Source organism: Rhinolophus sinicus, chromosome 1, assembly GCF_057876585.1.
Source record: "Rhinolophus sinicus isolate RSI-liver-muscle chromosome 1, RSI-T2T, whole genome shotgun sequence".
In the NCBI taxonomy this organism is placed as follows: Eukaryota; Metazoa; Chordata; class Mammalia; order Chiroptera; family Rhinolophidae; genus Rhinolophus; species Rhinolophus sinicus.
In genome coordinates, this window is record NC_142501.1 from 40,601,304 (window position 1) to 40,618,609 (window position 17,306).

At 41.8% G+C, this 17,306-nt stretch overlaps 1 protein-coding gene across 4 annotated transcripts; it reads right to left on the bottom strand.

Annotated features, from left to right (window-relative positions):
* Positions 1–963: 963 nt before the first annotated feature.
* PTHLH (parathyroid hormone like hormone) lies at positions 964–12,568 on the bottom strand. 4 transcript variants are annotated; one of them, XM_019736252.3, is made up of 5 exons: positions 12,208–12,568; positions 11,366–12,006; positions 11,073–11,195; positions 5,077–5,499; positions 964–1,436 (listed from the first exon to the last, which is right to left on the bottom strand). In XM_019736252.3, the coding sequence occupies exons 3-5, from the start codon at positions 11,171–11,173 to the stop codon at positions 1,427–1,429; spliced, it is 534 nt and encodes a 177-aa protein (XP_019591811.1). In that variant the 5' UTR covers positions 11,174–11,195; positions 11,366–12,006; positions 12,208–12,568; the 3' UTR covers positions 964–1,426. The 4 variants fall into 4 exon arrangements, with proteins under 4 accessions (XP_019591811.1, XP_019591824.1, XP_019591821.1 ...); XM_019736265.3 differs by lacking the exon at positions 12,208–12,568 and having other exon boundaries at positions 11,771–12,165; XM_019736262.3 differs by lacking the exon at positions 12,208–12,568 and having other exon boundaries at positions 11,366–12,162.
* Between the last annotated feature and the right edge of the window lie 4,738 nt (positions 12,569–17,306).

The window sequence follows — 17,306 nt, forward strand, 5'->3', positions numbered from 1 at the left end:
GTATCATTTCATAGTTTCTTGACTACAGCATTTAGTTGTTGTCATGTGCATGTATGTATAATCTACCCACTGGAATGAGAGAGTCTTGAGGGCAGCTATAGCATTTTACTTCTTGTGCATCCCCCAAACATCTAAGAGACATCTAACAGAATATTGGGCCTAAACATAATGCTTCCTAAATATGTGCTTGCTTGATTCTTGATTCGTAGGCTTTCTGTTTTGTTGTGTTGTGTTTTTCTGATATGTCCTAAGCTGAAGACAGTTAAAGAAAAAAATTCTGTAGAAGGAAAGATGTTTGTGTTTTCATCTGAACATAGAAGTAGGAAAAGTAGGATGATACTCAAAATGGAAAGGGATTGCATATGGTGTTATAGCCATGCTGTTTGCAACCCTGGTCCATGGAACTGTGATATCACAGGAAAGTAGTCTTCCCCTTTGAAGGCTTTTTGAGTTGTCACCTATGTCCCAGACCTGAGTATCTCCTTTCTCTGGTAGGAAATGTTAACAAGTAGAATTCTCAAGTAGCTCTTTTATGCTTATTATTGTTGCAAATAAGAGCAAGTTCTCTCAAATTAAACTTTACTTGGTTAAAAGTACCCTCGTCCTTAAAGTTCCTGATCTCTGTGTCTCCCTTTTTTCCAGCTCTGGCTGACTCTCTGGGTTGTTTCACTAATCTGTTCTCCTGACTTCTCTGTTTTTCTCTGCCCTCTCCCGTCTTCACTTCAAATTGGATGTGCTTCATAAAATAACATCTAGGTAGTTCAGCCATCCTATTGAATTGAGCTTAAAAATTGGATGAAATACATTTTAAGTGATTTTTAACTAAAAGCTAACGTGAAAATGTTGGAATATGTTCCAATGTAAACATATTAAACTTAAGGTCATATCAAATACAGCTTAAAAAATTACATGGTATTCCTTCTAGTAGAAACTTTAAAGGATATGATTCACCTTGAGTCATGATGTAATTTAGATTATATTTTATTAGACATTCTTTACAAATTTAAAATACTGCTATTTTTACATGCACAGAGGAAAATCAGTTTGGATAATTATATTTAGGCATTCATTAAAATCAACCACAAAATAGACACTTTATTGTGTCATTTATCAACATACTTGATATGTATATCTAAAGTGCATTATGTTACAAAAAATATAGAAATTCAGCAGCACCAAGATACATTTACAAAATAAATACATCAGTTGACAAAATAAATTATGGTAAATGTGATAATAATAATTGGATTAGCCTTGGAAAAAAATATTCACAATGACCAATGTGCAGTTTCATAGAGCAATGGGGGAGACAGTTTTATTCCAATGCATTTACAATATTTACAGACAATAAATATTTCTAATACTTTCCATATGTTCACTATTATAGAATCCTGCAATATGTCCTCTGAAGTTCTTTGCAAAAATTTCAATGCTTCCTGAAAAGGGAAAGAAGGGAAAATAGGTTAATTATCCTTACAAATGAAGAGACATAAAATAAGAAGTATAAATTAAGAAACATTGGACCATAATGGGAAGAGATTCAGGGGACTTCTTGTAAATATCTCTTATAAGAGGTGCCTGTGGGGTCCACCTGACTTTTTAGAACCTCTGCTATAGAGTCTTTAATTTGATCAAATGGTCATATGTAATGCAGAAAGAAAAAGGCTTGCATCTCTAAGCATACTCTGCCAGAAAAAGGAGACCCTGTGGGAATTTTCCAAAGCTGCCAATTGGCAAGTTTGGAAAGAGAAGGGACACATTTGAGAATGTGGAAATAAGGATAGGTTGTGCAATCCATCATCAAATACACCTTGCTTAGAAGTTTATTCCCCAGTGATGTCTGATGTGAGTGATCCACAGCTTGTTTATTTTTCTAGGTTGTCATTTGGTCAATCTCTTGATAAAATAATGGGCTGTTGTGAGGGTAGTCTAAAGTGTGTGACTTGGGGTAAAAGTTGGAAAGTTGTGTAATTAAATGGAGTACGTTTGGTTGATGATTTGATGTCTTGTGTCATTTTCTTAGCTGTCCTTAAACATTAATGAATGCAACTATTACTGAATTTTAGTTCTGAAGCCAAAATTAAGACAGAATTATTTGTTTCTCACTCTGCTGGTTTTTTTAATGGATCTTGCATTAGAAATTGGGAAAGCCTATTTTAAATTACAGAAAAAGGATCAATTGATTTAAAAGTATAAAATAACACAAGCAAGAAGGGAATTAATAGTATTTTGAACCATTATTTTCTCAGAAGGAAAGAAAGAAAAAAGGAAAAGATCACTTAATTATATTTCACACTGCCCAGCCAATTTACTTGTTAACCTTCCTTCTGACTTCCTTGAACAAAGGCGTGCATTGGAATAGCTAAGGAAAACATGTAACATGACCTAAACGTATGTGTGTGTGTTTGCTATATGTGTGTGAGGTGTTTTAAAGTCCTAGCCCTTTTGAATACTGAAAAGCTTTAATATTGTTTCTAAATCAATATTTACCAAGGCAAAACATACGGTCTCAATGAAATGAGTCCTAGTGTATCTGGACATCTCAAAAACTCCAAAGTGTAATTTCCAAAATTTAAAGCTATGTATCTCCCACTGAATGGTTCATGTAAGAGAAGGCAGACAGTTTTAGCTCAGTGGTTTCTGTTAAGAACTACTATATATGTTATAAGAACGTTCATGTTTGCCATACCATCAGACCTGTCAGATCATCATATAATAATGCGAAGAGACTAAAGAGAGAACATTAATAAAAGTTTTGTTGCTTATAAAATTTTAAAATAGTTACTCTGAAAAGATTCTATTTGTATTACAGAATTTGCATGGCCCCATATGTTCTCATCATACCCTCCTAAATTTCCCCACTCTTCCTTGCGCCTCTGTTGGGTTGTATTGGGACAGTGCCAACATCTGGCTGCCAAACACACAGTGCTTTCCATGAACGTTCCTCACAACCAGGGAACAGAAAGGAGAAGCAGAAACATTCTCTTTCTTTCAGTCCTAGATCTGGATTTGATTAGGCCACTGCCTAATTTTCACTAGATCTACTTTAACTTAGGGATAGCTTTGGGATAAGAATTGACGAGTGCTGATTTTCATTAATTCTCCAGATACTTAAGAGCACTACAAATTTTAAATGAATAAAATCCAAAGAAAGTATGTATACTTCTGTTTTTATTATATATCATGTCTACGTGTGTGTTTGTGTGTGTGTGTGTGTGTGTGTGTGTGTGTGTGTGTGTGAGAGAGAGAGAGAGAGAGAGAGAGAGAGAGAGAGAGAGAGAGAGAATGGATTAAAAATAGGTAGGTTATGGCAATAGAGTCCTTGCATTAGTGATAAATAAGTACAGTTAAGATCATATCTTAAAATACACTGAATATCTGCATTGAGACAAAATTCATAAGATTTGTTACCCCTCATAGATCCATTAGATACTTGCAGAGTAAGTCATTCACTATGCTAAAGATTTCTCTAGTGCTACTGCCCATTGAGTGCTGATGCTATACTACTTATTCAATGTAATTATCATTTTATATGCTATTCAATGATGGGTTTTTTTCAACTCAAAGAGAGAAGTGACAGTTAGTAGGTTCAAACTCCCCTTTGAAACATCACTCTATAATCCTATCTCTAGTCCGAGGAAAGAACTGGAGAAGTAACAGGGGACTCCTCAACTAATGAGATCATTAGCTGCATATGACACATTCTTGTGTTGTTTTCCTCTTTCTTTCAAACCCCACTGAAGTGCTCTACTGAAAAGTAAACAACAAAAAAATATCCATCGTATCAGTGGAAATGCATAGATCAAGAGGCAGCACTGACATAGCACTGGCCTAAGTGTCAGGAAACGGGGAAAGAAATGCAGTTTTGAGGACTACCTATACCAGTTCCCAGGACTGCTCAGGTACTTCAACTGTGGAATACCTTGGTTTTCTAGTTTATAAAATGAAATGAATAATTTTCCCTTTTTGTCTCACAGAAACACACACACCAGTATAAACAGAACGAACAATCAGAACTATACCTAAAAGCACCAAAACAACAACTTGCAATTTATTGAGCACTGACTGTATCACAGGCATTTGACCCATGTAATCTCATTTAATCTTCACTCAACCCAAAGAGGTTGGTACAATTATTATCTTCATTTCAGAGAGGAGGAAAATGAGTCTTAGAAACACCAAGTGACTCGTCAAAGGTTGTGAGCTTGAAAGTTCAGACCCAAAATTCGAACCTAAGGTATTTATTTGGCTCCAAACTCTGTGAATGTCATTACTACCTGCATCTGTGAGGTAAAGGTAAACACGCCACATAGATGTGAGGTTTTATTATTCCTACCGCAATAATTAGGAAAACTATTTCAACGTACTAGTGGACAAATAGCTGCATGCGAATAACATGTCCTTCCCAAGCCAATACTTAAAATTGTTCAGAAATCATGTTTTTTCCCCTTCTCATAAGCAGGTAGAAACCAGAGTTAAATTTAATTAAATAAATTTAAAGTGTGTGTTTAAAAAATTTAATTTATTTAAATAAAAATAAAATTTAAAATACGTTAATTTTAAATAAATACATTTAATTAAATAAAAAATGTGAACAGCTCAGCATTGTCTACGGTAAGATAGTGTTCTGTTTGCAGTGTATTGTTTGTAGAGCCTATCAAAGCCTTCTGTGTTCTCCCCGGAAGTGATTAAAAAAGTAACAAATGAAACAGAAGTTTGCCATGGTGTGAGATTTGGGGAATAAACTCATTTCTCCAGCCAATGATGAAGGTGGTCATTAGCTTCTGAAGCTGGCCTATGAAATGAAACTAGTTAGTGGAGTACTAAAGGATTGGTATTGGGGGGGTGCGATGGTGGAGAAAGAGACACAGGTTATTAGACCCCTGGGTGTGTTGAGGGGGTCGGAGGACACTGCTTTAAGTCAGACAATATTCTGAGTCATCTTGGTTTTGTAAGCTTTTAAATTGTGGAGTGACTGACGGGGCAGAAAGGTTTGTCCAAGCTAAGGCCAAAGGGAAGCTACACACCCCCTGGTGAGAAGACCAAGGAGAGGCTCTGGGTCAGGGGGCCAATTACCGGAAATTGAGCTCCAGCGATGTCGCGGAGATGTCAGACAGGTGGTCCCCTTCCAGCCCACTCCCAGCCACGCCAGAGTTTAGCCAGGCCGATCGAGTCCGCCGTTTCTTCTTCTCCTGCTCCTTTCGTTTCCCAGGCTTGCCTTTCTTTTTCTTGCCTGGTGTCTTCAGTGGCTGCTCTTTGTATGGCTCTACCTTGTTGGTTTCCTGAGTTAGGTATCTGCCCTCATCATCAGACCCAAATCGGACAGGGTGGTTCTTGGTGTTGGGAGCAGGCTTGGAGTTGGGGGAAACCTCCGAGGTAGTTCTGATTTCAGCTGTATGAATTTCTGCAATCAGGTGGTGAAGGAAGAATCGTCGCCGTAAGTCTTGAATGGACTTCCCCTTGTCATGGAGGAGCTGATGTTCAGACACAGCTCTTTTGCTTTAAGGAAAAAAATAGCAGGAGAGAAAGAAAACAATGACGTTTTAGTTGTTCGTAAAGACCACAAAGATATGAGGAAAGCCCTTTAGTTTTCTAGTTGGTCTGATACAGGGCACAAGCTGGAAGAGAAGCAAGCTCTCTGAGCAGGGAAGGGGCCAGAGTGGGAATGGCAGTTGGCTGGCTCTAGCCCAGGGTCCCAGTTCTGCCACTCACTAAGTCTGTGACCTCTGTGAGAACACAAACATTCTTGGGTCTTGTGGGCCCCAGCTGTTTAAAAAAAGGGGTCAGAGTCAGTGATTTGTATGCTCCCTTCTCAATTTAAATATGATTCAGTTATACTCAGTAATGGACAGAAACCACTAAACTGCTTTTCACATTTTTCAGAGTTGTGTTGGGGAAATAAATCCAGAAGTACTAGCCCGGCAAGTAAAAAGGAGGCTGATTTTACCTGAGTATTTGCACACGCGTAAGCACACACACACAGCTCCCCCATTAAGAAAATAATAACACTAAATTCAAAGAACAGCAAGCTGTAAGAGTAAAAGCAAACAAAGACTGAAGGATAAAGTGAGCAGTGAAGCCTGTCTGGGAAACCACCTAACAGACTGAATTTTAACATATTAGACTGCAGGCTACCAAGAACTTATATTTGAAGGCCAACTGTCAGAGTGTGCATAATTTTCTGTAAAGTAGTGGGTGGTCTCTTTAAAATGGGTTTCTTTGTGTGTTTAAATTAAGTGAGATCATTCTATTTCTTCTGTGAGTTTTTTTTTTAAATTTAGTGTTTCAGAGGGTATTATCCTTAATACATAATTAAGAAATTCACTTTTTCTACTTTTTCTTTGTCTTATAAATATCTCTAAGAACAAATATGAAGTGATTTTTCTATTTAAACAACACTCATAAAATATAGTGAAAAAGAATAAACTAATTCAATATCAGTCCTCTTAGATGACACTCTGGCTCTTGCTTAAATTGTCCATCCATGTATTCTTTTATTAGTCTGTGTGTATATCATTAACCATATTTAAGGGTTACATACATTAATCAGTCATGCCTGTTTCAACTCTGCCAATTTCTACCATTGAAATGACCCTCCAAAGTGGCTCATTTTCAAAAGTATCTGAGGATATTTTGCAGGGCTACATCCCATGTACTTATTTCCCTGACACAGTGGTACCTGGGTCCCTTATTGCATTCATTTCTTTAACTCCTCAGAGAGATATGACAATAATTAATAGCATTATCCTCATTTAATAGATGGGGACAGTGAGGTTCAGAGAGATTAAATGCCTACACAATGAGACCAGGCAGAGCCATGGCCCCACAAATGAGTTCTTCTGATTCTAAAACCAAGATAGTTTTTTACCTTCCTCAATCCTTTTTCCTGCTGAAGCTGAAGCATATGTTGAGAAAACAAGAGGGAAAGGGCACAGAGTAAAAAGCCTGTGATGGAAACTATGACAATGGGCAAATGGATAGCAACCTATCAGTTTCCTTGAGGACCAAGATTATTGCCCCAAGAAGTCTATTTTCATCACACAAATAAAGAATTAGAATATCTAGAGTTTGGATTATCACAGAGGGAATGAGAGACTGTGAGCCCCAAAAGAATAAGACACAAAAGAACAGTCATTATTTCTCTGAACTCTATAGCTAGAATGCTAGCTTCCTTTCAGTATTTTAGTGTGTGGACTGACTTTAAGCCATATAGCCTGTTCAAAAAAGACATGACTTAATGGAAAGGAATGTAACAGGAGCCTGATTTAAATGAGGCATGAAGGAGTCTCTCTTCCTTTTTGAAGGTGCCACATGTGACTAGATTAAAATTCACTTACTTTGTGGCAATAGTTAGTATTCTGGAAACTTTTAATAATCTAAAAATTTGAGGCTGTGGTACAACATATTTATATCCTCTAATAACATTTTAAAAGAATAGGACTGATATAATTGCATATTTCATAAGTACTGCAGTCTAATAAGTATCATTTTAGCAAAATGTCACATTAAAAGGTTCTTAACCAGTGATCATTTACAGTATTTGGGGACTTTATTTCTTTTACAATTCCTGGCAGATATCCACTCCCATCTGTGTTGCTCCCCAAATACATAATACAGTTCATTCTAGCCTAACCTGAAGACAAAACTTTTAATGGTTGGTCTGTTCTAATCAAGCCACTTTGCTCATGCCTCCTCTGACTGGCATAGATGCCTGTCATCTTGGCTGGCCTGTCAACTGTGAGTCACAGTGCCTTCCTAATTCAAGCACTGTACTTTCCCAGGATGGTTCTCATGGGAAAAGGAGTGACTATTCTATCCTTTTCTTTTATAAAAAGTCTATAATGTGGCACAAATTTGTCCAGGTTAAAATCATACATCTCTTGTGAGGTAAAGATGACCCTTCTGCCTTTTAAGGGTTTTAATTGTTAATGTACTGGGAAACACAGATTGTTCTTAAATGCTAAATCTGAAATGCTGTTACATAATTTATTTAATAGTTCAACGATTTCTGCATTTAAACTATTGTGAAGAATGAATTTCAGATTGGGCAATTGAATTCAAGGATCAGGAATACACTAGTATTTTTATTGTTAACAAAGAATAAGGTCCATAGAGCATTCTATTTATTTTCAAAACAAGAGATGAACTGACACAAGGATAAAGGACTAGCATGTACAAACTAGATATCCATCAGTATTGAGCAATAAAGTCAAATTAAGCAGTCTTTCAATTTAGATAATTCTGAAATATTTAAGTTGTAAATATGGCCTTAATAATAGTCTGTTACTCTACATGCCTGTAAACATTACATAGCACAATGGATCACATGGCATTTATTATGTACCTACGCTCCAACATGGAAAAACAAGTATGTTATGTTTATGGTCTCCTTTAATGATTGTTAAAAAAAATTGCGAAAATGTGGGGGAACTGATTAACATAGACAAACTCTAACTTCAGTCAAAAAAGGCTCTTCTCTTCTAAAGAAAAATCACTTTCAAGGGAGTTTTCGGGGAAGAAGATTAAATTTCTAAGGAGCTATCAAGGAACACACAGAATAAACAGAGTGATGGAAATTTCTCTTTCAGCACAGGAAGTAGCAACATGCTTGTGCTGATGCTAGGGCCAGAGTCTGGGTTTGAGAAAAGTTCTGTGGTACATGGAAGAGTCAGGGTTAGGGTGTTAGAGTTAAGATGACTCACCACAAGTCCCTTCCAACCCAAATGACTCAGGCGAAAGTTATGCTTTTCATTAAATGGACTAGACCCAGTCTGGCTCCCCAACAAATCAGCCAATGATGTTTTAGGTTTCTGCATCTGCCGGGCTTTCTTCTCTAACTTAAACACAAAGGTTACTACCTGCTACGAGCCATGTTCATCTGGACAAGAACACCCATATGTCTCACTTTCCAACCTCCCATTTACTCATGCTCTAGCCTCATTAATTAAAATCTTTTGGACTCACAGGTCCAAATGATTCACAAACCTAGATTGCCTCTTTTGCATGGCTCGACAGTGTTATTGTTGTAGTAGGTTCCTCTCCTTTAAAAGTTAGCCCCTAGTTAGGAAAACATCTAATGCAGTTTCCCTAATACTTGGTGTGAAAAGTAATTGGGGAGTAACATGGTTTGATTATATATTAAATTTTCTTTCAAGAAACTGGGTTGATAATAATAGGCTAATGTTTTGTTTTACTGTTACTTGGCAGCAATGCGAAAACAATGACTTATTTTTTTTAAAACTCCGTTTGGCAGTAACAATTTGATAAAAACATCTTCATATACTGATAATTTCAACCTCCGTGAAAACCATCGCTGTAATGTGATGATCTATTAGCCATTAACTATAAGAATGTTTTGTGGTAGTTTTATAACTGTCTGCTGAGTGTGAGTGTTTAACTACAATATTATATTTCACCCACAAACAAAACTGTAACAGTCTTTGGCTGCTAAGTGGTTTTTGATGTGTATTTTGCAAGGTGCAATAAAGAGTTAAAAATAGGCTTTAGGACAATCAGCACAATTTTTATGACATAACTGTGGATTTAATCATGGTCCATTTACTGTTTCTCAAAAGAGAAAACAGGTATTTCTTACACAACTTTAAAGAAAAAAAATTGGCTGTGTTCCAAGACAGTATATCTTAGCCAAATAAATACAGTATTTAAGCGTGCTTTAAAAAATTCAGTCCTCATCTATATTTATATAAGGATTTTAAATAACTGAATTTAATACAAATCACAAAATGAGCAAAAAGTGTGAAGACAATTTTCAGAAATACATCCGCAAAACGTTGATTTAAAGAGTACAATGCAGCTTTATCTTTAGTATAATGTTCTACACAATTTGCCTAAGGAAATCGATAATAGATTCTCATTTTGGTGCCAATGTTCAGGCATGTCTAAAGTAATTTTATTTAAGGATTTTCTGCTCTAATAATACTAGACCAAGGGCACATATAACACTGTTGCCTTTTGGTACACCCTTGGAAATGTACAAGGACGCACCATGAACTTGATTGTAAATATTAGATATTGCGATTTCTATTGTTAGTGTAAAAGGTCTCCTTAATTCCTTCTCTAGAGGCAAGCTCTTGTCAGTTCTCAAACTTTATGGTTTTCTCATCCTGAACCACTGAGGCTGCAGCTTGAAGATCACCCGAAGACAGTGTTACACACATTATTGAACTGCTAGGTCCAATAGATTATGAAGATAGTGTTACTCTATCACTCTTCCATCTTTTCAGTCATACAACATAGTGATGATTATCTGGTGTGCTTGGATGTATGATTATTTTAAAGTTAAAATTACCCTTAAAAGAATCACCAAAACACAAGTTTTCAGTCTACAGTGCAGACATGTGACTCCAGATTAAAGAATTGTTAGCAGTAATTCTAAGAAAAAGTTTCCACACCTAACATTCATTTTGGAATCAAGCACTCTAGCGGTCCTAAACTGTATCAATACTAACGTTGGAATTGTGCCATTGCAAAGTTGTTACTGCTTTCTTATATAATATGCCTTTATTATGTAATGTGGTCCCATTTTATATGCTCAAAATTATGTCACTAATAATAAAATTAGATGTAAGTTTTTTGCTATTCACACACCAATTACCACCCACATTCAGTAAGTATACCTGCGCACACAGACATATGTCCTGTCCCCTGGATCCCTCAGATTCCTCCGAGTTATCTCTCTAGTCATCCTCAGGGTTTCAAAACCTTCCCAGATCCTGAAAGCAACTTTTTTCTTTTACTAGAGGCAGAGAATCTTTTCCTAGGGGAGATTCTATAAAAAACAAAACAAAACAAAACAAAAAACCGCTCCCTCTAATGGAAACTCACATAAAATTTCTCTCTTCCCTGCCTTCCCTGGAGGTTCAACCAGTTCTACCGCCGGTTTTGAGGACCCGGGCTCAGCCCCTGGCAGGTAGCCGGATCTCCCGGCTCTCTAACCCGAGCGAGGAGCATCAGTGACCGCTGAGAGCCCTCGGCAGCGCCCCATTCTGGCGGCCTCTCCCACTGGCCTCCCCAGCCCTCTCCCGGCGCCGTGGGGAGGACGAGGTACTTACAGCCGGCGGCCGAGCTCCTCCACCGAACGCCCGCAGGAGGGCACCGAGTAGCTCAGCAGGAATACCGCGACGCTCCACTGCTGAACCAGCCTCCGCAGCATCGTATCCTCTCGCTCTCAGGACCTGCGACAGAGTGGAAAGGGGCCCGAAGTGTCAGTCCGGAATCTCCATCTCCTTGAACTACCCCGCTCCCCCTTTTAGCTTGCTCTCAAATAGCCTTTTCAACATCAAGGGTATCTCCCAAGTTGTAAAGAAAAAAATTTTTTTTTTCTCTGAAGCTTCTCAGCACTTACTTATTTAGGAACCAGCTACTCCAATTGTGCTTTTGCCAAACCGCACAGGCAAAAAGGGACCAAAAAGGGGGAAAAACAAACAAACAAACAAAAACCAAAAAAAACCACACAAAAAAACAAAAACAAAAACAAAAAACCCTAGAGGCGCTTCCTCTGAAATAATAGCCAAAACGAAATGGTTTTATATATGTATCAATGATGAGCAGCGTGGTTACACGACTCCCGTAGCAATGTCTAATTAATCTGGTCCGCAGTTCTCCCGGGTTCGTGGAGCAGGGCTAACCCCCTCCTTAAAAAGAGAAGAAAGTTTCCTCCTCCGAAGTCAGCTTCTTCGCGAATCAGGCCGTCTTGTTCCAGATCCACTTGAAGGGAGACCCACATATATATACATAGTTGTCTGTCTACCTCCTCTGGTGGGCTGGTTGCTTCCGGAAAGTTGATTCCACACACCCTGAGAACAAGTTTCAAGTGCGTGTGTCGTCGATCAGGAGGGCCAGGTGGCAGCGAGGGCGGGCTAATAGCGGCGCAGAGGGGCGGTGGCGGCCCCGCTTCACGGGCGGGGAGGCATGCTGGCCGGGCAGCGCAGGTTGGAGGAAAGTTGAAAGCCGAGCAGAGGAATGTTCACACGCTCCCAGGCAAACCTGCGGGAGAAGTGAGCGAGTCGCAAAGAGGTGGCGCCCTAGGAACGCGCGCGGGACGAGCGAGGGCGCGGGGGGGCGGGGGCAGAGACCATCGGCCCGAGCGGACCCGCCGGCGGGAGCAAGCGGAGGGGAGCACCGAGCTGGGAATGCAGAGCAAGCGAAGGAGCTCCCCGCCTCCCGTCCTGCCGCCCCCGACGCTACCCTGAGCTCCGCCGAGCCCCACCCCGGACCGCCAGCCCTGCCGCGCCATCCCGGAGTCGGGGGCGTGGGCGGATTCTCTCGTCCCAGCTGGGTCCAGCCGGCCCGGGACTGCCCCGTAGGTCTGCCATCTGAGGTCCCCGAGGGCGTGTGGAAGGACCCGGGAAGCCGCGGCCCCCGGCGCACTGCAGCAGCCCCAGCGGCTGGACGCACGGCCTCGGGGGCCGCCGGGGGGCGGACGGGCAAGGAGGACGCCAAGGAGCCAAGCCGGAGAGCGCGGGCGCCGGGGATCCTGGGCGGGGAGGTCACGGGCCGCGTGGGCCTGTGATTTTAAGGAGCCCTATGCCCGCATGGGAGCTCAAGGAGCGGGATGAGAACCCTCCTTCCTGGTCCTTTCCTGGGACAAGCTGAGTGTGGAGAATCGGCTAGGGAGGGAGAGATCCTTCACTTATAAAAGGAAAACACGGTTTTAGACTTCAGGTCGAGATTACATTTCTTGCCGTCTCAGAAGACTGAGGACATCTGGAGCCCGTCCAAGAAAACCCGCGCACATGATGGAGACCCCCTTTGAATAGCTGAAGGGAACTGACGCTTCTGGGGAGCGTACACGGCCCTTTAGCCCACCAACAGGCGTCTAACCCACCCTGTCTGGGATAACCTCTTTCGGTCCCTCAACCCCCAGTGTCCGGTTACATATTCTAGGATGACTCTATCCGTGTCACTTCAGTTCGCAGATGCAGGAAACTATCACTAACCTTGTATGCTGCTCTGCCTCCGAGAAGCGAAGGAAAAGCAAGGGGTTCTTCCCAAAGCCATTGGGCGGGGAAGAAAGACTGCTCTGAATTACTGGGCAGTAAGTATCATCTAGGAAGGATTGCAGCGGATGTCCACGCCCGCTCAACCGGCTCCTCTATCTTTCTGAAATGAACGCGGGGGCTTGGGAACCATTCAAGGGATGTTTGTCTTCTAGATAGACAATCCTACTGGTAGATTTCATTCCTCTCTAGAAGGCTAATGTTATTTAGAGATTTCAGATCATTATGAGAGGCTGAGCTTTATGAAGCTTGGTTTTCTGGCTGGTGCTCCACGGATTTACCAGGGGTGGGTGAAATAGCGCCCTCTCACAGACCCTGGTTCACCACAGCTCCCTTTCCCCCTCCTTAACTGCAGCCAGCCAGCGGTTCATGTTTGCTGCTTAGTTTGAGTGGAGGGTCACCCCTTCTCAGAAGCTGCTATCTCTCTTATTTGATTAAACTACATACTAAAAAAAAATCGTGGCTTCCTCCCACTAAAAAAAAAAAATCTCTGGGAATTTACACAAAATTTCCTTTGAAAGTTTAAGAATTTCTAAATGTTAGTTCTGTTTTCATGACATGAACAGACAAAGGAACAGCACTCAGAAATGTCAACCTTTGAACCTCTAATACTTTCTGATTAGTATTAAAGTCTTTCCAAAAAGACAGAGGAACCTTAATGTAATTGTTAGATCTGAAGGAGGGAAACTGTAAAAAAGTAAATCACAGATGAGCCATTTAGTACTTGCAAGTTGTTTAACAGTAAAATGCTAATATTTGCTTCAACAATAAAAAACAAAAACAAAACCCAAAGGTACTCAGTCAAGTTTCAAACTATCCATGCTTTAGAAAGTCAGCCCTCTCCCAATACAGGTTAAAACAAAATCAGATTGAAAATATTAAATCATTTATGATGTAAGTAAATTCGTTATACTCTCAGAACATTATAAAGACTGGCATCAACAGACTGCTTTGATTTATGTTGCTTTTTCTACTGTTAAACAAAATCGACCCCCTCCTCTACTTCTCTCCTTTCTTTCCCCCCCACACACTTTTCTGGTGTTAACGGCAAAACATCTGTCGAATATTTTCAGAATTTCCTCTCCTCCACAAAATAGACACAGGAAAATTAAATAGTCTTTATGTGCTTGGAATACCAAAGTTTGCTCATAATTTATTACTTCACCTTTTTCTTGATTTACAGTCTTCTCTACTCTTCTGGCCAAAGGAGGGAGGTCCTCTCAGCAGTCTCTTCCAGAAGTAATTTTATTTTGTTCTTTAAAAAGTAAAATTAAGTCTTACATGAGTTAACAACTTCCTGTAAAGAGTCTTTTCTGTTCCCACCAAAGGCAATTATTAGAAAGCTACAAAGCTTTCTAAGCTGCCCTCTTAATTACTTTCAGCAGAAATTCTCTTCAATATATACCTAAGACCCTGACTTTTTGCCTTTCTGAAAAGGATATTTTCTGACATCATCATTTAGTTCCCAATATAACTGCGTAACCTCCATGATAATGTTGAGGACACGTGAATGCAAATGAGATGACTTCACACTAGAAGCCTCCCCCTACCCTTAGGAATAGAGCAAGTGCCAATAGAAGCTGCGTGTTTGTTTAGGCCTTGCTATCACATAAATGCACTTCAGCAAAGAGGAAGATTTGAAGGCCTGTCTTTAATCTTAAGTATTCCATGTGAAAACAGTTTAGCATTGTGAGATCCAAACTTACATGACTACCTAGTATGATTTTAAAAAAGAGATTTTCTAAAATTTTAAGTACACGTTTACTCTTAAATTCATGTCTAGATCTTCATTTGATGCATATCCAGGGATATCTCCTTTTTCCTCTTGCAATTTAGGAAAAAATCCCCTAGCCTTTATGTTTAGCTTTTTCATCGTCCTCCCTTTCGTTTCTCATCAGCCCAAATAACAGGAAATAAACATACAAACCAAAAAAGTATCTATAGCTCTTTAAACAGTGCACCTGGGCTCAGAAATTCCCTTATCTCTTACCAATAAGCATCCAGATTTAACATTTGCCAATCTGTAGCTCCAAGCTATATCTCTTACGTCCTATGAAACCAAACAACTAAATCGTCCCTTCTTTTCTCCCACCTTTTCCTTTGTTTACATAGAAAAGTTTGCATAATTAACTTAAATAAAGTTATCATTAGATTCCATTACAATGTAGTTCAAATCACTTGCCTGGACTGAGACTTGAGAGGTGGCTGACCTCAAAGCAGCAAAAAAAATGGTGTAACGCTTTTAAATCACAAGTAGGGGTAAGAGTGTGTTTCATTACTAAATCTCTGCAGTTAGATGAGGATCAGACTCAAACTGGGGCTGTCTTCTCCATAAACAGGACATGTGGAGGAACTGCCTCAGGGAGAAGTATCCAGACGTGCATCTATCTCGTTGGAAAAGTGGGTCTCGCACCAGCCTCACCCTTCCCTGTTTCCTGAGCAATGTTCAGCTTTCCCCAAATAGGACCAGAAAGCTCAGCGGTGAGGCAGTTTTCCCAGAGAGGCCTAAACCAAGGTGAGATGAGATGGTCTTTAGGAAATGGGGGGTCTCTAGGGACCAGTTCTGCAAAGTCAGGCTCTTGTGCATCTTCCAAATCCATGACCATCAATCAAAACACGCTGGAGGCATAATCTTCTGGCCAGGGATGGAGTAGTGTGTGTGTGTGTGTGTGTGTGTGTGTGTGTGTGTGTGTGTGTGTATAAAAGAGAAAATGGATGTGTAGCACAGGAGTCCTGATCTCCTGGCCCAAAGCCCGCCCAATGCCCTTGGCTGGGCCCAATTCTTGGCTTCCTGAAGTAGGCAGCTCTGGACTTGTGCGAGACCACAGGGAGAGTTTCAAGTCCCACCTGGCACAGATGACAACTCCTTAACCTGAAACTGGTCTTGGGCGGTGCCACATGGCCTTCCTGGCTGAGGGCCCAGCTCCACTGTGAGCGGCATCGTCCTTTCTTAAAAATTGAGCCCTGATTGTCTGGAAGGCACTGCCCGGGAGTCGTCGGGCTCTGGGAGGCTGTTACCTCCCTAACACCTTTCTCCGCCCCTGCAAAACCAGTCAGTTCACAGTCTGTCCCCAAGGTAGCACCTGGATTAGGGTGCCTATACTCTCGGGTAAAAAGGCATCCAGACACACACTTAGAGCATTGTGTCTATTTCGCTTTGCTCCTGATTATGGTATCTGTGGGCCCTTCCTGCCCTTCCTGAGATTCATGTCAGAAGTAAGACCGCGGGAAAGTAAACGTGAAAGCTGCATGCTCCTCTTTGGGGTCCCCTGGACTCCTTGCGCGCCTGTGGAAGGAAGGGGAGACGTGTGTCTCTTAGGGCAGGGATGCAGGGTTTTGGAAGAGGCACGAGGGCGACAGGACTATTTTTATCAGCCTCCCACGATAAACTTGAGTTGTCAGTTGCGCATACGATCCCAGAGGAGGACGCAGGCTTGGCTCCCCCAGCTTTAGGCTTGATGGAAAGTTCAGAGGCCTGGGAGCCCCTTGGCAGATCTAGCTAGGTTCTCTCTGGGCTTCTCTTCCTACGAATCTGCCTCCCCCCACCCCCCCACCCCCCCACCCACCCCACCCCCCCACCCACCCCACCCCCCCACCCACCCCACCCCCCCACCCACCCCACCCCCCCACCCCCCCACCCCCCCCACCCCCCGCCACGATTGCCGCCTAAAATCCCTCTGTCCCAAGCGGTAATCGAGGCCTTTGCGCTCCGGCCGACCCTCCCGGTTGAGTGAGTGCTTTTGCACCCGGTGGAATCAGAGTAGCCGGCCCAGCCCACTCCCTCCTCCCGGGAGGGGCCCTGTCTGGCTGCTGGCGAAAGGAAGCTTCAGGAACAGTGTGACCGGAGAACAGGGTCGGAGGGTACGAGCGAACTTCCTCCTAGTGGGGGGAGGCGTGGCGGGAGGGGGGCAGGGGCACTTCCTTCCTTCTCTCTCCTGGTCAATCGATGACTCAAATGTGACATAAGCCCCTGGCAGAAGGTAATGATAAATTCCTAGTGGGGGTTGGGGGAGATAAGGGTGGGGCAGATGTACCGCCCCCCGGCCCTCCCTTTGTCCGGGCGTGTAGGGGTGTGCAGGGACAATCCCTCCTCCCGGACCCCGGGGCTCCTCTGCCCCAGCCCGCCTCCATAGCACCAGTCCAGCTCGGCACTGCTGGAACCCCGGACCCTGTCTGTTTTATTTCATTTAACACGATCTGCAAAGCCAAGGCGGGGTGAAGGGCGGCGAGGGCGAGGAGAGGAAATGAAGGGACGTGTAACAAAGTTTTTTCTGCCAAATCTCCGTC